Source organism: Bacillus rossius, chromosome 15 (assembly GCF_032445375.1).
Source record: "Bacillus rossius redtenbacheri isolate Brsri chromosome 15, Brsri_v3, whole genome shotgun sequence".
NCBI classification, from domain to species: Eukaryota; Metazoa; Arthropoda; class Insecta; order Phasmatodea; family Bacillidae; genus Bacillus; species Bacillus rossius.
This window is the reverse complement of record NC_086342.1, coordinates 34,882,845-34,903,720: the sequence shown is the minus strand read 5'-3', so window position 1 is coordinate 34,903,720 and position 20,876 is coordinate 34,882,845. Positions and strand designations below refer to the sequence as shown.

The window sequence follows — 20,876 nt, the reverse complement described above, 5'->3', positions numbered from 1 at the left end:
TGATTTAACAAGGAGTGCCAATGACCCCCAAAGTATTTTAAGACAAAGAGCCCAATGTAATTAAGTCTGTTGCAGCACTCCTCCAACCCCAACATTGACTAACCAAACTTATGTTTTGAACATATGAAATATTGTAGAACATTCGTATGATGAAAGGTATGTTCACTTAAACTAATATTTAATTATTAGTGGTATAATCCGTCTTCGCTTTTTAATGTGTATGCCGCTTGAAAAGAGCCATAAAATAAATAAGCTTAATTGGGTGACATTTTACTTTGGTACAAAGAAGTTGCATTAAATGCAAGTAAAAAGTTTCAACCCTCTAACTAGTCACCAATATACTAAAATTGTGCGAAAGAAAGAATGTTTTAATTTATTATCATTTACAGAGCTGACAAGGAAGCCATTTGCAAAAAACAAGTGATAATCGACTGTGGTTGCAAGGTCACCTTTTATGTATGAACCTTGCACGCATTTAAACAAAGAAAATTCACTAACAGTATCATTTTCATGGATACTCACCTTTCAAACGTACTCAACCGTTATAAATAAATCATTTTCAATCGCCTAAAGTACCTAACAAAGCACTGTAAGTATCTACATTGAGATGGATAAGAGCTTTGTACGAAAATATGACAACAGTGTCTCCATTAACCGGAAATACTAATTCGTAATTTTTCCGCTAGATGGTAGGGCTGTTGAAACATGAAGTCACGCTGGTGTGTTTATTTACACTATTTAAAATGCCGTTTTTCTAAACTATTTATTTTATGTCACAGTGTTCTTTCTCAAGTTCAGTATTTACTTCATATAATCGTAAGTGTATATTTATTAAATATTTAATTTATCTTTGAAAAACATAACCATGCAGTTGCATGTCAGTAGGTAATGACTTAAATAAATTAGGGGATTGTATATCACAACCCGGACCCCTCCCAAACACACTTAGTGTTTAGTTAGGTTAGGAAATCATAAAAAAAAGTATTATGTTTAAAGAATTTGATATTAGAGTGTAATTTAGCAAAGAGAGTAAAAGAGGTGAACAGAATAAATGTTGTGCTTTCACTACTATCTTTTTTTTACCTGTGTGAGATGGTGTTGCACCATACTAGAGCTGAAATATTTCAGCCTAAATGGTTTTTATGGTGTGAAGGTGACGATAAACCGAAGTGAAGGCTCACAGATTATGTGCTAAAACAGATTATCTCCTGTTCCCCCGATTATGTAGCAGTAAACGCTTCATTTTGGACGTTTTCTGCCATGCCTAATCTCAAATACAGCTTGTGCGTCACATGTGATCCTCACTGCGTCAGAGCTCAGACATAACTGCCACCAGGTCCGTTGCTTAGTTGAGAACCCCCAATACAAATTTCCCTGCCAGAGACCGCCCTCCGGGCGACTGGAGCTCTTTAGAGCAGCCCGTCTCATTACTTTACAGACAAACTTTATTGTCGCTACATTTATCAAAACTAATAATTTCATTTTTGTACGTCCTTTTCAATGCAAAGTGTGCTAAAATTCATCAAAAACTACAAATATTTAGTTTTAGGGGGTGAGAAAAGGGGGTGGGGTGTTTTTTTTATTTAATGATGTCAGTGACCCACCTCTTTCTTATAAATCAACTGTACACAGTAATTTTACCCTTATTTTGAATGTGAACAAAATTTCATCAAGTAGTGGTGGGAGTGAGGGGTGGGGGTGGTTTTTCAAATCTCATGTAGACGATGACCTTCCTTGTGTTTCGAAGTTCAGGTGTGCACCAGTGTCATTCCATGCCAGATCATGCAGCCAAGATACACATTGTCCACCCCACCATCTCAGATCTGGATGAAATTCGGTACATGATATCTTCACGTAAATTATGTAAGAACCCATATTTTTCACTTTTTGAATATTGGCTATAGTTTGGAATCTAAAGCCCTACAAAGTTTCCCTCTGTTTGGTGGAATATTTTTAATCCACAACCAAAGTAGAGTGACATCTTGTTTCAACTTGCACTTGTAATAACAGTTATTAATGTTATCTTTGAAATATTTGTGCAATGGGAGTGTGTTGTGTATGTAGGGTAATTGTGGACTGGTGACAAATGTGGTGTGTTGGCACCACTGTTTAGGAGGCGGAGTTGGTGTGCTTGTTGTGTGGACGACAGTTGAGTGATGGCGCATGATGGCGTTCGTTATGTATCGTGTTGTGTTGTAAACTGGCAAATAAATACCTACAATAAGGAATAAAATGTGTAACAGTAAACTCAACATCTGGCGACGAAGATGGGATAGAAGTGCCCCAGTGCTTAATGCATGCGTCGGTTCGCCCTAGTATTTAATTAACGAGTCGTTATATCGGCATCTCCGCAATGGCTTCTTTGTTAGGCAACATAGAAGAATTTGATGTGGCAAATCCGCAAGGTTGGGATGCCTATGCAGAGCGTCTTGAGTTTTACATGCAAGCAAACGAGGTTATAGGCGAAGAGAAGAAACGTGCAGTGCTTCTTAGTGTGTGCGGTCCGAAAACGTATGCGGTAGTAAGATCGCTTAATTCTCCAGCTTCTGTGGCCTCCACATCATATGCGGATATTATGAAAATTTTGAAAAATCATTTCTCCCCTAGGCCGTCGGAGATTTACCAACGGTTCAAATTTCATCGTCGCGATCAAAAGGACGATGAAAGTGTAGCAGAGTACATTGCAGAATTGCGTAGGCTAGCAGAACACTGCAACTTCGGCGCTAATTTGGACCTAACTCTCAGAGATCGATTTGTGTGCGGGATGAAGGACGAGACAGTGCAACGTCGGCTATTAGCAGAAACGGCATTGACATTCGCACAGGCACAGGAGAAAGCCCTTGTTGCGGAGGCAGCAAACCAAAATACCAGAGACATCCGGGGGGCTGTGTCCAAGCCGGTGTACACTGACTACGTAGGGCAAGAAGCACCACAGGGTAATGGGGTACAACAAGCAGCGGGGGTCGACAGGGTGAGCAAGGTTAAGCAACCTCCCAGATACAATCAAGGGGTAAGATGTACTGGATGTGGTGGACAACATTTACGAGCTGCTTGTCGGTTCAGGAACGTGGAATGCTATTTTTGCAAATGGCCTGGCCATCTGGAAAAGGTATGTAGACAGAAGGTACGTGAGATGAACTCTAAGGGTAATGTTCACACAGTGGAGGAAGTCCCGGAGGTGCAGTTGGGCACAGTGACAGGTAGTACTGAACCAGATATTTACAACTTATGGAAGATAACAGCAGCAGGATGTGAGGAATTGTGCACAACTGTATTAATAGATGGTCAGGCTGTTGAAATGGAATTAGACACAGGGGCTGCGGTGTCAATTATAGATGAATTGACTTTCCAGGCAATTTATGCAAACAGAAAACCTGCACTGTCTAGAACCACTTGTGTGCTGTATGACTATAGCAAAAATTCTATTGAGACATTAGGCTCGTGCAGGGTTCAGGTGACATATGGTGGGCGGAGGTGCATGCTTCCATTGATAGTTTCCAAGGGGCGTCATCGCTCTCTGTTGGGCCGAAACTGGATGCAACCGTTAGGGATTGAAGTGAAGGGGGTGTTAAAAGTAACGGGGGTGCTATCAGAGTTAGTCTCAGAATTTCCCGAGGTATTTAGTGAAGAATTGGGCGAATTTAAGGGACAACCTATAAAATTCCAACTAGACTCTAGTGTGGCTCCGGTGAGGTTAAAACCTCGTGCAGTACCATACGCCCTGCTACCGAAAATTGAAAAAGAACTGGAAAGATTAGTAACACAAGGGGTATATACGCCGGTCACGTACTCAGACTGGGCCACACCCATTGTTCCAGTCTTGAAGCCAAATGGTGATGTGCGAATATGCGCTGATTATAAAAGCACATTGAATAAGGCATTGAAGGAGGATCTATATCCTGTTCCACCAATCAGCCAACTGCTTGCAAAACTATGTGGAGGCAAAGTATTTGCAAAAATTGATTTGGCACAAGCATTCCAACAGTTACGAGTGGATGAGAGTGCGGCAGCAGCGCAAACTATCATCACACATAAGGGGGCATTCAAAGTAAATCGTCTGCAATTTGGGGTGCGAGTAGCACCAGGGAAGTTTCAACGATTCATGGAAGACCTACTGGCGGGGCTAGAGAACGTCGTGCCGTACTTTGATGATGTACTAGTGAAGGGCACATCCATGGAAGAGTTGCTCATCAATGTGCGACAGGTACTACAGCGTTTCAGAGATGCTGGTATACATGTCAAGGCAGAGAAATGTGTGCTGGGGGCTTCAGAAGTTACATTTCTAGGCTATGTGGTGGATCAACATGGGTTACGGCCCACCCCCGACAAGGTGCAGTCCATTCACGATGCACCAACACCAGCAAACAGAGATGAATTACAGGCATATCTAGGTCTTCTTAATTTTTACCATGCATTTCTGTTGGATAAGGCTAGTGTAGCAGAACCTTTACATCAGCTTTTGAAGAAAGACGCTCGCTGGGAATGGACCACGGTGCAGGATGCAGCTTTTGCGGCTACAAAGGCTCTGTTAACCTCAAACTCTTTACTAGCTCACTACGACCCACAAAAGCCACTTATATTAACGTGTGATGCATCTCAGTATGGAATTGGAGCTGTTCTTAGCCAACCGAATAATCAGGGGGAAGAAGTGCCAATTTGCTATTATTCACGAACCATGACGTCAACAGAGCGGAAGTATGCCCAAATTGACAAGGAGGCTTTAAGCATTATAGCGGGGGTCAAGAAGTTCCATAATTATGTTTATGGTCGGCAGTTTGAAATACGCACGGATCACAAACCATTATTAGGACTGTTCACGACCAATAAAGTCACACCAAACATAATCTCGCCCCGAATGCTTCGCTGGAGTGTAATACTAAGTGGGTACGATTTTGTGTTGGTGTACAAGCCAGGATCTAGTATTGCGAATGCGGATGGCCTCAGTCGGCTACCAAGAGCAACCCCAGAGATGGAGGTACCAGCACCCATGGAAGTGCTGCTTCTGGAAGTGTTAGACACTCCCCCCCTCAGGGCACATCACATTGCAGGTATGACTAGGAAAGATCCCATTCTATCTAGAGTTTGTTCGTGGGTGGGAACTCGTTGGCCAAGTGACAAGTTAGGGGAAGAATTCCAGCCATATGTGAGGCGGCAGCATGAGCTATCACTGCACCGTGGATGTTTGCTGTGGGGATCGAGGATAGTCATCCCAAGTGAGGGCCGAAATCCCCTTCTGCGAACTTTACATGCTTGTCACCAGGGAGTAGTAAGAACAAAGGCATTGGCTCGCAGTTATGTGTGGTGGCCAGGACTGGACAAGGAAATCGAAGAAATGGTACAGCAATGCGAGGTTTGTCAGTCCACGCGCCATGCGCCACCAAGGGCCCCAAACCACCCCTGGGAATGGACCAGGCAACCATGGTCACGCCTACATGTAGATTTTGCTGGCCCTGTTCAGGGGCAGGTGTTTCTGGTCGTCGTTGACTCGTATTCTAAATGGCTAGAGGTGCTTCCAGTGCCATCCACAGATGCTAGAAGCGTTATCACAGCAATGAGGTCTTTGATGGCTACCCATGGAATTCCAGACACGATTGTGAGTGACAATGGAACAGCATTCAGTTCGGCTGCATTCACTACCTTTGCAGATAACAATGGGATCAGGCTTATTAAAGTTGCCCCGTACCATCCATCATCCAACGGACAAGCAGAAAGGATGGTACAGTCGGCAAAAGAGATGTTGAAGCGGATGAGCGGCAGTGACCTTTCACAGCGTTTAGCTCGGATGCTGATAACACAACATGTAACACCTACAGCAGTTACAGGGACAAGTCCAGCGGAACTGCTGATGGGGCGTCGGCTAAGAACATGCTTGGATAAAGTGCACCCAGATCTGGCAGAGGACATGAAGCAAAGACAAGAAGACAGCATGACTACATCTCCACCAAGGAAGTTCAGGCCACAGGACCTGGTGTACGTCAGAAACATGGGGCGTGGGCAGAAATGGTTGCCTGCTAGAATCATTGAAGTAACCGGTCCATTATCATACAAGGTAATCACCAATGATGGGGTGTTGATGAGGCGGCACATTGACTAGTTACGGTCCAGACATGCCCACCCTCCGGAAGAAGCCATAGAAATGACCCCATATGCAGGCAGTGAAGTAAGGTCACCAATGGCAGTAGAGGAAGAAAAGGACCAGGCCGTACAAGGCCAGGGAGCGGAGGAGAGAGCAAGTCAGGACCTATCACCACCGTCTCCAGGTGAAGAAGCAGACTTCAAAGGGTTTTCGCCAAGAGTACCCATGGCTGCAGAACAACAAAGCACCTTCCAGTCTCCACTAGCTGCAAGGGAAACAAGCGAAGCTCGTACACCAAAACGGACCAGACCGGCCAGAGAATCTGTTAAGCCAGGCTGGATGAAGGACTGTGTCATGTAAAAGGGGAGGGGTGTTGTGTATGTAGGGTAATTGTGGACTGGTGACAAATGTGGTGTGTTGGCACCACTGTTTAGGAGGCGGAGTTGGTGTGCTTGTTGTGTGGACGACAGTTGAGTGATGGCGCATGATGGCGTTCGTTATGTATCGTGTTGTGTTGTAAACTGGCAAATAAATACCTACAATAAGGAATAAAATGTGTAACAGTAAACTCAACAGAGTGCATGACTTGATGTAGGCTTTTGGACAAACGCCATTGCTATGCATAGCAATGGCGTATGTCCAAACGCCTACATCAAGTCAGTTATTAATGTAGAATCATGATTCACCATATTACTTATTCAGAATATTACGTAGATTTCAAAAATCACTCGTAAAATGTAATTAAATGCCCAGAAGTATGTGCAATTTATGTTACAAGTGTAATAAATTAATTACCAAAAATTGTAAACATCAGTTCAGTAATCCTTTTGAACTTTTTTTTATTGATCTTTACAATCTCGGACTGGATACCATTAGAAGGAGCAAGAAATTTGCTACAAAATGGTGAACTAAAATTTATGGATATTTACGTTATCACCCAACCTAAAGAAATAGAATTTTTGTCAACTGTACATAGTACATAAATTTATATAAATAAAATAAAATTACAGAACTACATTAGTCAAAGTTAGGCCTGCAAGCTGTACTCATGAAAATTGCGTTATTTTACAATACCGGTGTCATTTGATGTACATACCTGAAATAGACGTACTTTAAGTTCTTTATGAAGAAGCTGATATCATTTTGACCATTTTTATGTAATTTCTCTCTCTCGCTCATGGATGTCAGTTTATAATGCACCCTTCCAACCTGAGTCTCACGTTCCGGAATATCAATAGTGCAAAGAATGTTGACTAATGGCACCCACGTGAATCTTCCTGGCCATAATTGCAATGCATTTAGCTAGCCAGTGAGGATGCATAACCTTAATCATTGCATCTTCATCTTCTTTTTCAAGCACTAACCTGATATAACACTTTTCATCATAAACTGAACACACTTAAGTTTTGTTTTTAATTTTGAGGCTCTCTGTTTTTTCAGACAAAGAGAACTCTAACGAAAAATTCTCATCAGAGCTATTTGGTTAGCTGCTATTAGTATAGTTTTGATAGTGGGATGAAATAGTGCAAGGATCTTGTTCCAGGCACAGTTGTGAACTCTGAGAAACTCTTGTTAAGCTTTTCTTTCACTGCGTGAACATCGTCTTCTTTGATGACCTGAAACTTAATTTTAGTAAAAGTACCTACTCATTGCAAAATTGAAACATATACTCAGTTGTCAAAATTAGATCTTAATACAGTCTTTGCAAGCTCACTATAGACACTGTCCTTTTAACACATCCTCCAACACCATCACAAGCTGTTTTACCATCACATGTTGCATGAAAGGTTCAAGAAGCTTTTAAATCAAAATCTTCCAAGTGATAGCAGAGGTTGACCAAACTTTTAAAATTCTTGTATTGTGTGCTGCACTTCCGTCTGTGATATACTCCACTTGATTAATGATAAGTAATTTTTCATGAATTAGTAAGCTCAATCTTCTTTGAACCTCATATTCATATACAAAGATAACATCATGGTGGGTCATTCCATGTCAAATTAAACACTTTTAATAAAATTTTTACCTCACCATCTCAGATTTTGATGAAATTTTGCACAGATGTTACCTCCATACAGACTTAGAATGATATATCCATCCATTTTGAAAATATTGCTTTGTAAATTTTCAAAAAAACACTCAAAAACGCACGACCGGCATATTTTTAAATTACCATAACTCTTCTCAAAATTAAGTTAGAAAGGTGAGACAGGTGTCATTTTGCAGCATTTGGTATGGCCTTTCATGTGATATGTAACACAATAATGTCTAGAAAAAAATAATTTTCAAAATAATTTTTAAAATTTAAATTTAAAATTTTGGAAAAAGTGCATTTTTAATTTTTTTTCAAAAGATTCTATAAAATTTTTTGTACGAATATTAAATTGTCTACAAAGTTTCAAAGTGGAGAGTTAATGGGTTCATAGTAAAATTAATTGGTAGTTGTAACCATATTTATACTTTACTTTAGATACCCAATTATGATATTTAACCATTTTTATAATTATAATAAGTTATGTTGAAAGTATAAACACATAAAATTGATTAAAAATCACTAATAACACAATTGTAATTAATTATAGTGCTACACTTTGCTTGTCTCTGATACAGGATTTCAAAGATTAGTTCAGACAAGCATACAGCTACTGGGGATGCCCCTCAATTTGCTTTGGGATTTCCCTAGCTTTGGGATTCCCCTTACTTTGGGATTCTCCTTGCATTGCCTTGGGATTCCCTTAGCTCTGTGCTACCCTTGCTTTGCCCTGGGATTCCCCCCTAGCTCTTTCAGAGTACTGTACAGTAGTGGTTTCAGCTAGTTTATGCTAGGCTCCTAGCATAAACTAGTTTGTATTGTTCTGATGTAGTATCAAAGTCGTTAGTTCAAGTATCAGTGCTATGCCTATATAAAAAGTGACCATTTGATTTATATTATTAGTGGAGTTAATGCATTCTGAATTGAGAATATTGATTATTTATTTTTAAAAAGGTACTGTGTTCATCATGATGGTGACTGAAACCCTATGAAAAGGTGGGCAGTGATTCATTTTTGAAGTTACGGTGTTTTAATCCATTAAAAAAAACCAATCACAACATTAGGGAAAAAAGAAAATTAAGGAATGTTACTAGTTGGATGTGCAGTTTGTTTTCTGGATTGCCAAAGGGAGCAAAAATTTGTGATAGCTGTAGAATAGAAATTACAACATTACAAACTGCTGCTGCTTCTACTTCTTCTTCTTCTACTCACCAGGATAACGAATCAAGTTCAAATTCTGATAAAGATCCCAGTTTTTCTGCATCCTCAGAGGTGATTGGTTCATTAAATATTTCACTACAAGGGCTAGGAGAATCTCCTATTCATCCGAAGCCGTACAGAGTGCGGCCCTGCCTCTTCAAGGCGTACACGACGTCCATTGCGGTGACTGTCTTTCTCTTGGCGTGCTCTGTGTAGGTGACCGCATCGCGGATCACGTTTTCCAGGAACACTTTGAGCACGCCTCGTGTCTCCTCGTAGATGAGGCCCGAGATGCGCTTCACTCCACCGCGCCTGGCCAGCCTACGAATGGCCGGCTTGGTGATGCCCTGGATGTTGTCACGCAGCACCTTCCTGTGACACTTAGCGCCACCTTTCCCCAGACCTTTTCCGCCCTTTCCGCGCCCGGTCATGTTTGCGTGCGAAGTTCCGAGCGAGGCGTAGAGCGGATCCTTGGCGAAGGCAAGTGTCGGCGGCGACGGAGTCCCGCGGCAGAGACCCACGAGGGGTGATGCAGCGAGAGTTGCGCCCGAGGTGCAGCCCAGCGAGGTGTGATGTGTGTGAAAACAAATGACTGGGGAAGCAACATTTTTAAGTGCAATTGATTATTTGCCATTTTTGTAAGTGACGTAAGTACTGGCAATAGGTAATTAAAACTGTGTGTGTTATAAAAATCTTTAATTGGGCTATCCTTTACGAACCTGCGGTAAATCGCAACATTTTGGTGTCAGAAGTGGGATAGCCCTAATTTAAAGAATTTAGGATTAGTTTATAGTGGGTTAAAATTTAATTAGATTTTCGAGATTGCAACAAGTGTTAGGAACTGTAGTTAGATTTGAATGTAGTAGTTTGGATATAAGTGTTAGTGTTTAGTAGGGGTATTGGTTAGCTTGTAGAGGATATTAGTGTCATCATGGGACATTAGTGTTAGGCTTGTAGTATATGTGGACAAGACAGATGGCTGCCGACGAGAATAAGAATTTAATGGCATTCTTGGCCGAAATGAAGTGTCGGCTGAATGAAATGAATCATAAGATTGATATAGGTCAGGAAGATATGAAGAAAGAAATGAAGAGTAACCAGGAGAAAATGGAAAATAGGCTGGACAAAATGAAGAATAGCCAGTAAGAAATGAAGAGCAGCCAGGAATAAATGAAGAGTAAAATTGATAACAGCCAGGAAGAAATGAAGAATAAAATTGATAACTGCCAGGAGAAAATGGAGAATAGGCTGGACGAGATGAAGAATAAAATTGATAACTGCCAAGAGGAGATGAATAATTTTATGAAGACAGAGATAGAGGACATCAAGAAAAACCAAGAAGAGATGCGTAACGAAATAGTTGCTGCACATGAAGAAATGAAGAAGATGGATGAAACCAGCATACATTTGAAAGGCAAAGTATAGTTTTTTTGAAGCAGCATCTTGCAGAACAAGAGCAACAGCTAGCCGAACTTAAAGAAATGGTGGCACAACAGATAGCTCAGCTCAAGCAGACCACCGAACAGCGTGTAGCAGCTGTAACTGAAGAGTGCCGTCGGATGATTAAGGAAGCTGCATCGGCCACGAAAAGGAGCATTTATTCTGGAGATTTGAAGGTGGAAGGCGCAACCTCTCACCCAAAATTCAAGCCACCCACCTTTGATGGCCAATCATCATGGGCTGCTTACAGACGACAGTTTGAGGCAGCTGCTGAAGTAAATGGGTGGGACGATGAAGAAATGGCTACGGCACTCGTCTTGGCCCTGCGAGGATCTCCACTAGAGCTGCTGCAGACCATACCAGTTACGGACCAGAAAGAATATGGGGTATTAGTAGAGGCCCTTGAGCTGAGGTATGGCGACCGACACATGAGCGAGGTGTACAGAACAGCCCTGAAGACATGTCAAAAGAGATCTTCGGAAACCCTCCAAGAGTTCAAAGCTGACATCGAGCGACTCGTGCACCTCGCCTACCCAGAGGCACCAACAGAGTTCCATCAGCTGCTAGCCACCAGTGCTTTTATAGACGGGCTTAGAGATGTGGAGGTTCAGCAAACTCTTCGGTTGGCCCGCCACAAAAACATTCGCGATGCTCTTGTTCACGCCCTGGAAATCGAAGCTGCCTGCATTGCCTCAAGAAACATGAGTATCAAAGTGAAACAGGCCGTGATAGAACCTTACCTCCAAGTGAATAGCCGCTCAGATACTAACGAAGAGATTATACTTGGAACACTGAAGAAGCTGTTGAATGGATCTCAGTTTCAGAAAACAAGGGGAAGACAGCGGTGCTTCGTCTGCAAAGAACTAGGACACATCCGGCGCGAGTGTCCGAATTGTGGTAGGAAGCCCAAGGGAGAAGTACATCGCTGTGAGACAACAATCGAACAGGAGAAGAGTCTACCGGTCCGACGAAGAAGAGGTCTTATCTTTAAAAGATTTGTGCAATGGGAGTGCATGACTTGATGTAAGTTTTTGGACATACGCCATTGCTAAGAACAGGGTGTCTACTGACCCTGGAAAACCTGGAAAACCTGGAAAAATCAGGGAATATTGTAATCAGGGAAAAATCAGGGATTTTTTTAAAAATCATGGAATTTTTGTTTGGTAGGTTGTAGTTGGCAATATGTTTTTTGTTTAATGATCATTTTGCATTGACGTAGCATCAAGTGTATATCCCCTCCCATTTTTATTTTTGAATGGCAAATAACGAACAGTTCCCACGTCCATTTTCTTTTATTTACCATTGGATTCGGAAGTGGCATCAAATAACGTGATACAAACTGGTTCAAGCTGGTTTGTTATCGTGCTGACGTGACGTGCTGCGGCATGTGCTTCCCGCGCTTTGACCAAGTTGTTTCAGCTTACTTAACATCAATGTTCTTGGGGCATACCACATCTCAGTGTTTACTGCAAGCATTTTTGGGAGCTCTCTCCTCTGTTGACATTCGAACTATTCTGCAGGTATCTATGGATGGCCCCAACGTAAACTGGGCATTTTTTTTAGCTTTGAAAATACATATCACAGACACTTTTCGTGAAGATTCACCATCATTGCTAGAAATTGGTAGCTGTGAGCTTCATACGTTCCATGGTGCTTTCAAAACTGGATTTTCTGCTACACAATGGGACGTTGTTAGTTTTTAGAGGCACAGTTACTATTTGTTTAAGCATGTACCTACAAGGAGGGCAGATTACATTATAATAACTGGATCAGAGCTTTTTCCCAAGAAATTTTGTGTAATCAGATGGTTAGAAAATACTGCAGTTGCTGAGCATGCCATGAAAACGTTACCCCATCTAAAGAAATTTATTTGTGAAGTTTCTATTTTATCTGTCTCTTTCGATGTAGTGAAAAGTGCTCTTGAAGATAATCTTCTAGAAGTAAAATTGACATTATTCCACTGTTTGGCATCAGAGCTGGAATTGTTTCTTACAATGTTCCAAAGTGAAGCACCCATGGCACCTTTTCTCTATGATTCACTGGTAGACAGTTTATTAGCTTTGGCAGGAAAGTTTGTGAAACCAGAGGTACTGAAGAGCTTTAGGTAGAAACACAATGTATCTCGATTGGATGTAGATAACCAGGAAAGTCTATTGACTGCTAACAATATCAAGTTGGGTTATGCAGTACGCCATGCCATCAAGAAAGAGAAAGTACCAGAAAAGTCTGTCCTGTAACTGAAAAATGATGTTAGGACTTGTCTAAAGGTTATGGTAAAAAAAACTTCGAGACAAAAGTCCCCTGAAGTACAAACTTACCATGGGAATTTCCTGCTTTTGTCCATCTGTGGCTTTAAATTCGGGTGTGAGGAAACAGCGTGTGAAGTACAGTTTAGAATGTTGTCTTCAAAACAGGTGGCTATCAGGACAAGAAGCTGATAACATTGAGCGATCATATGAGTTGGTATGTTCCTCGCAAGATTCTGAAGCACTGTTCTCGTCTTTTTCTCGAGAAGACAGGCACCTTGATCACTTGTGGATGCTCATTCGTAAGGCACTTACAGTAGCTGCCAAAACAGGCCTTCTAAAGTTTGTGAGGCTGATGTTGGTACTTTCTCATGGAAATGCATAATTGGAAAGAGGATTTTCAGTGAATTCTAATCTGCTGACTGAAAACTTGCAGGAAGAAACACTGATTGCAGAAATACAAGTGTACGACTTTGTTGAGCATGTTGATATCACCAAGTTCATGTTACAGTATGTAAGAAATACTAGTTGTAGGCATAAGGAAGCCCTGCAAACAAAACAAAATGGAAGTTACAGACAAGAAGAAGGCAGAAAAAAGAATAGTTGAAGAAGAGATCAAGGCATTGCAGTTAAAGAAGGCTCGAGTGTTGGATTTGGCTCATTCTGAAGCAAGTGCAATAGACGCAAAAGTTGAGTCACTGCGAAATTGATGGGAGCTTCCTTTTACTAATGTTTTTGCAAAAGTAAGTGTGTGAAATATTTGTAGCAGCATGTTTTATTTGCCATCAATTGAGACACTTTGACCACGTCTGGAAGAAGGTAATTTTTTTACTAATTTAAGTGAGTTGAAATACTTACTTTGAAACCCGTCAATGTACTGTTATGCAGTTTTTTCAGTGTTGTGGAATGTCGTAATTGTGTTAAAGAAAACCTGGAAAATTTAAGTTTTAGACCTGGAAAACCTGGAAAAATCAGGGAATTTCATTTACTAGATCTGGTAGACACCCTGTAAGATCTTTTTCTGTTGAAGAAAACTAATAAATAAAATAAATAAATAAAAATACCCAAAAAAGACAAAAAACACACAAAATTAAGCAAACAATTGCTGTTGTCAACAAAGATATGAACACCACAAAATATTCTGAAACAGGAATATGGTCAACAAAAAAAAATAAAAACAAAGAAAATGTACTAAGAGAACGAAAAAAAACCCACAAATGATGACAACACAATAATATTGAACCAAAAATAATTCAGCACAACAGCTGAAACGAGACAAAAACACGACAAAACGAAAAGACAAACAAATACAATAGTTTTACCAAAACAGAAACAAGCGACGTTTCGGGAACTGCTATCTGCTCCCGTCCTCAGGCAGAGACGCACATGGTACGGAAACACAGGTGCGAAGAAAAGGTCGCCCACGATGTTACGCGTGTCGAGAAAGAGGGCATGTATTTCATGACTGCCCGAATCGTGTGAAGAAACCGAAGGATGTGATAGCAGGATTAAGGAGGAGGGTGCTAACTCACTGGTTAAAGGAACGGGAAGTCACCTACGGTGTTCTGCTTCTGCGTGCCGACAAGGTTATTCTCAAGGGAGGTGCCCGGAATGGGAACGTGTTCAGTGGGGTTGCCTGGTAGAAAGGGAAGCACCACAGCAGCAGTTGCGGAAGAGCGAGACCCATAGTCACTGCAAAGCTGGCATACGGACCCGAAAAGTCGGAGGATGGCCGCAATGTTACATCTGTCAGGAATTGGGCCATATTCAGTACACCTGCCCGCTGCGTAGGATGGCTTCGCAGCATGGCTCACAACAGCGCAGAGTTACCTGTTCGGGACGAACAGGTTTAAGGAGGGGGCAATGTTACGAACTAGAGCAAGGCCGGGACACGTGCAGGTGCAGAGCTGGTTGGCGACTGCCGCAATATGAAGATAACAAGGATTGTCGCTTTCCCCCTACTTCCCACCACTCCCCGCGCGGCACGCTGCCTTTGACATGTAACTGACACCGGACAGCTGGGAGTTGAGCGAGCTGCCGACACGTGTTTTCGAGAGATTTCTGCCGTCGGGACGGCTCGAGATGACGCGACTGGCCCCGGCCGCTCTTGTGAGTTCTGGAATTGTGCCGGGGCCTATATATATATGCCCGAGGACGTCAGGGCGGAGAGTCAGTTCGGAGTGTTCAGTCGGGAGTTCTCCCGCGGCGAAGTTTCCGGGCGATAGAGTCGCGGGCGCGGCGGAGTCCCGAGCGAAGTTCCGAGCGAGGCTTCGAGCGGATCCTCGGCGAAGGCAAGTGTTGGCGGCGGCGGAGTGCGGTGACAGAGTCCCGCGGCGGAGATCCACGAGGGGTGATGCGGCGAGAGTTGCACCCGAGGTGCGGCCCAGCGAGGTGTGGTGTGTGTGAAAACGAGTGACTGGGGAAGCAACATTTTTAAGTGCAATTGATTATTTGCCATTTTAGATTATTTGTAAGTGACGTAAGTAGTGGCAATAAATAAAACTGTGTGTGTGTGATAAAAATCTTTAATTGGGCTATCCTTTACGAACCCGCGGTAAATTGCAACAATACTTTCAGTGTACAGAATATAATCATCTGATTTTTTTTGTGTATTTTACAACAAAATTTTACTGTATTCTGTTATGTTTTCCTTTGCTGGCAACATATAACCTGAGGTTTGACAAAAAGGTCCTTTGTTTTCAATTAATTTTACTATGAACCCATTAACTCTCCACTTTGAAACTTTGAAGACAATTAAAAATATTTGCACGAAAAATTTTATAGAATTTTTTGAAAAAAAAATTAAAAATGAACTTTTTCAAAAATTTTAAATTTAAATATTAAAAATTATTTTGAAAATTAATTTTTTTTCTAAACATTATTGTGTTACATATCACATGAAAGGCCATACCAAATGCTGCAAAATGACACCTGTCTCACCTTTCTAACTAAATTTGGAGAAGAATTATGGTATTTTTAAAATATGCCTGTCGTGCGATTTTGAGTGTTTTTTCGAAAATTTACAAAGCAAATTTTTCCAAACGGATGGATATATCATTCTAAAATTTTATATATTTGTTAGTCTGTATGGCGGTAATATCTGTGCATAATTTCATCAAATTTACATTCACTTCACGTAACGAATTGTCTGAACGTAATGTTATTGTTTGTTTTAATATTTCGTTTTATTGAACAATAATTCATAGTTTGCCACTGTTAAGTAAGCTAATTCACAATTTTGTTTTGCGTCACAATATTAAACATCAACTAGTAATGAATTAAGAGTTTGCTTCGCTTGGTAGAACATCGAATATAGTCATCTCCAGGTATTAAACTGAATTTTGAAAGAGGGACTCTCTGAACAAGTTGTTGACTTTCCTGATGATCCATCGACAGTTCGTAAACGGTCTCATCGTCGGGATGTCGAGCTTGGGACCTTTTTCCTCACCATAGACCCGTGGTCTGTTCTACCATTCGCACAGCTATCCCAACCTATACAAATAGCCGAGTGCTACTACTCCCGTTGCTTCTATCATGGAGCTCGTCCGCAGTCGTACTTCCCTATCCAGCCTGCGTAATACACGCGTCCTACCTGCTAGCCGCCAAGAACGCGTCCATTTGTGAAAAAGCCTCACCCGCTAACAAATACTAACTCATTAATTATAATATGCAAAACATAAAAACATTACATATGCGATAAAACAAAATTTGCTGCTGTCATAAGCCGAAGAAAAATAATCAAGTTGAAATACCTATAACATAGACAGATAAATCTAAAATAGAGTTATCGATAGTAATGTTTTAATAAACAGAATAATGTATGTCATATTACACTAAATACGTGTTCTTACTAACAACCGAATTTAAAAATAATATAAATTACTTTTTTTTTCTTTTTCAACCATAACCGCAAATTTTGTATAACTATACGACAGGACTAAAAGTACATTGTACGTAATAAGTATTTGCTTATAGGAATTAATGCTGCAGAATATACGAATAGATTCAAATGCATAGAATTTAATATATTGTCGAATTTATTTGGCAATATGCATGTACAAAAGATTGAATTTGAAATGAATTATCTGTTTTTAACTACAAATATAATTTTATCATATCTCACTTTCATTCAAACTTCAGAGTGTCATTTTCAACAACAAAATAGCCACAACTTCACTTAAAAATATTTTAACTTGATACTTATATTGTATAACTTTTGATGAAATTAAATGTTAAGAGTTTCATTTAAGATCGAAAGGAAACATAAATATAACGTTCAAAATAAATAACAAACGTTTTGTCTAGTTAGGAGTTCCGCGTCATGCAAATAAAGGAAAGTTAAACTTTTCAGTATACGGCTGCAATAATTATAGAGGAAAATGCTATTTATTCATTACTTTTAATTCCCGTTTGAAGAAGAATTAATCGAAAAGTGCTATACCGAAAGTATAAAGTTGAAGTTCAATATTGCTTGTCAAGTAAGTTCAAGATCAAAATTTAAAAAAAATAAAAAATCGTTTTCTTGAATCTACTTTTTTCAGAAAAGTATACATACATACAATATTTTTTAAAACTAAAATAAACATTTTTAGTCCTTGAGTATAAATTTACTGAAATATTTTTTTAGTTAATTAATTTTTTCATGCGAAGAAATATTTAATTGTTAAAATCACGAGAACATAGTTTATTACGTTTATGTATTCTAAAAGATTATGTTAAAGATCGACTATATGCTATTCAATTTGCCCAAGAATTTTACTGCAATAGGAGAGCATTGCAAAAACACAATTTAACTAATAGGTATTATCACAATAAGTTATGTTCATAAACTATATTAAAGGGAAACAAATACTTATCATTTAATGATATGCAACTTTTTCCTTTGAGGTAAGAATTGTGGTATATTTAATGTAATAAGCAAATCCTCTCATAAAATGTACTGAAACTAATATTCTTCATTGTTCGTCATATTATGATTCCAAACAGTTTAAATCAACTGAAACATGAAATAAAATAGTAAGTTTAACCATGAGGTGTGGAAGAAATTAGAGATTGCTTTGTAAAAAGAGTTAAAAATTTCTCATGAAATATTGTGATTATTATGTTCGTACATAATGTAATAAAAAATTCAATACATGAAATTCAACACATAGGTACTTTGTATTGCAAGTTATTAAACATACCTATATTTTAAAAACTCATGTGCGTATCTAAGTCGAATTGTTATGTAATACATGATGAACAATAACATTACCAACACAACTTCCCTTCCAAATAACTTTCACCCAAAGATAAGGCAGCGGACAAATTATACACACTGGTCGCACGAGGAGCTGAAATAAGTCTTATAAGAAAGCCGGCCGGAGTAATTCTTTTCAAGCCAAAGCTGAAAGTAATGGATGTTGTTTGTCTAAAGCAGGCAGTGAAATGACATACAAGTTTACAGAATAGCCATATAAGATCTTTGACGCTTCTTATCTCGTCAGTGGACTGTACGCGAAGAACCAACTGCATCATGGCCCGCCGCCAGATATATACTTACGTATGAATACACTTATAAACGATGGTTTGTATTCTTATGTATGTTGCCGACATCGATAGGTATTCTTTGGCAGCTCGATGTGGATTCATTCGAACACGTTTGCGCTAAACAAGACATATTTTTACATAAGAGTGACATCGCGCACTGAAAAAAGTTGCAGGTCTGTAACGCAACAGTGATACAAATATTACATAGTTCGAACATTTTCTGGAGCACGACATTCACTTTGGGTAATGCTAAGCTACTTGATAGGTACACTTTACCCGCTTTAAAAGTGATAACTTAAAAAAAAGTGTACATGGAAGCAGACTCAGCCATATGTTTATTGCTGTTGTATTTGTCATAAACCTACTAAGTTCAATACGGCCTGTAAGTAGAACCCATGTTGTTTTACGACTTGTGTACAAGCTGTGGTTGTAAAGCGAATTTATATTCTTAGTTAACTAACGTCTATCATAAGAAATTTGGAATAAGGCTACCTTAATTTTTTTTCTAGATTGATATATATATATATATATATATATATATATATATATATATATATATAAAGTATTACTACAACGAAAATATCTGGTAATAAAAATAAATGAAAAAAGCATGAAAGATTAAGGATTTTTTTTCAACAACAAATAATTTATGGTTTAACTGTTTTATGTACTATATAAAAACCAAACAAGCTTTCAAAATTTCACAATTTCTTTGATTATCCGTTACATATAGTTATGTTTTGTTTTAACTCATAAATATTTAAGTTGATTGCCAACGTCACGAATGTACAAAAATTTATTTCACACCGCTCCGGGTTGCAGGTAAAGTAACAGGCGTGCAATTTGATCAGAATCTCGTTCTACTTATTCAGGCCCTTTAATTGGGCGTGACGGACCATGTGCCAAATATGTAATAATTATAAGTAGGTGAAGTATTAAACAAAAAGAACTTGAATGCAAAATAATGCATCTTACAAAAATAATTTGCAAGGTTCTTTCGTGGATGTTGTAATGTATGGGCAATATTTACTTAATTTTGGTTTTTGGATAAATTAATTGTGGTTAGTAAAATTTTAATAATTTTGTATAATTACTGTCAAAAATTTATTTCCTGCCCTTATTAATTAATCGAGCTGTAGAATTAAGTTTATCTGAAAATTTACGTAATCTTCATTAAACATTGCCACTATTTATACTTTTTAACTTCAAAATAGTTTTTGAATTTTGTAATAAATAACGTACCATCCATAATTACATATGTGAGCGATCGGTCACTGACCCCATCTTCAATACTCCTCGTGACTCCTGCGCCAGGAGGAACATATATATACTTTTGACTAGCTTATTTAATATAGATCTTCCCTAGTTTTTATTTTTTATTTATCATTCCATGAACATTTTTAAAACAGAGAAGACCATCAGATATCTATCTAACCAAAAAGCATATAAAAATGACATTTAGTTTTCAAAATATGATTGTTCTTTTAGTTTAAGATACATTTTATATTGTCACGTGCACCTAGCCGGTGCCACCGCCATTTCTGTCACGATCCACTTTCAGAGGGGGGGGCGAGAATCGTAGCTCTTTACATAGAAACAACTCGCTTGGCATCAACTAGTCTTAACTTCATAAAATACTTTACTGTACCTAGGATCATAGGTTCGTCATCCCGTACAGGATGTCTGGTGAGAGCTGAACTAAGGAGATTTTGCAAAATAACATAATACTAAATTAAAATTATTTTATTCTTAAAGTCAAATAATCAACATCATTCTTGACGAACATTTTAATAGCGGGATTACAATTTAAAACAATAATCTCTTTACTTCCTTAACGATTGAACGACCTTACAAGAGAGAGAATGAGAGAACTTCACTAAACACTTCCCTAGTCCTTCCGAATACCTCAAATCATAATTAATACTTAAAATTAAAACAAAGATAAGTCCATACTCACATTTTCCGAAAAGCCTTTCTTGATCGATTACTTTAAAAAAATAACGTAGGGGCCTCTCCTGCCCTTGAAATCCCGAACGAACATTACATTTTAAAAACTATGACGCGTGACCCCTGACGAGGGCCATAGCCTCCGCCCGAAAGCTTGACGACTACATTATGACCTAACTTAAATTAAACGACTCGTGGCCTCTGGCGTCGGCCATAGCTTCCGCCCGAAAGCTTGAATTCCTACATCACGAACGAACTAACAACTAGTGACCACAGGTGAGACGCATAGCCTCCGCCTGAGTGAGCCCCGAGTCACCAATCACTTGCGCTTAAATTCGCGCGCCCTGCCGCGCCTACCATAACAAAAGCTCGTTATTGAAGTCAAATTCACTAAACAACTAACTAGAAC

General features: G+C 39.5%; 2 protein-coding genes across 6 annotated transcripts in view; one reads left to right on the top strand and one right to left on the bottom strand.

Moving 5' to 3' along the window:
- LOC134539189 (zinc finger protein 37-like) overlaps positions 1–661 on the bottom strand; it is a 48,424-nt gene extending 47,763 nt beyond the window's left edge. Inside the window, exon 1 of the mRNA XM_063380955.1 lies at positions 523–661. The gene's annotated coding sequence lies outside the window, so the exon portion shown is untranslated. The remainder of the gene's footprint in view (positions 1–522) is intronic.
- LOC134539191 (MIT domain-containing protein 1-like) overlaps positions 422–20,876 on the top strand; it is a 46,613-nt gene continuing 26,158 nt past the window's right edge. The window contains exon 1 of one of the 5 annotated variants that reach the window (XM_063380961.1): positions 422–589. Coding sequence is in view for 1 of the 5 variants with exons in the window: in XM_063380958.1 (XP_063237028.1) it covers positions 771–816 (46 nt within the window). In the remaining 4 variants the exon portion in view is untranslated. Of the gene's footprint in view, positions 817–20,876 lie in introns of all 5 variants that reach the window. The other 4 variants (XM_063380962.1, XM_063380960.1, XM_063380958.1 and 1 more) reach the window with 4 other exon arrangements.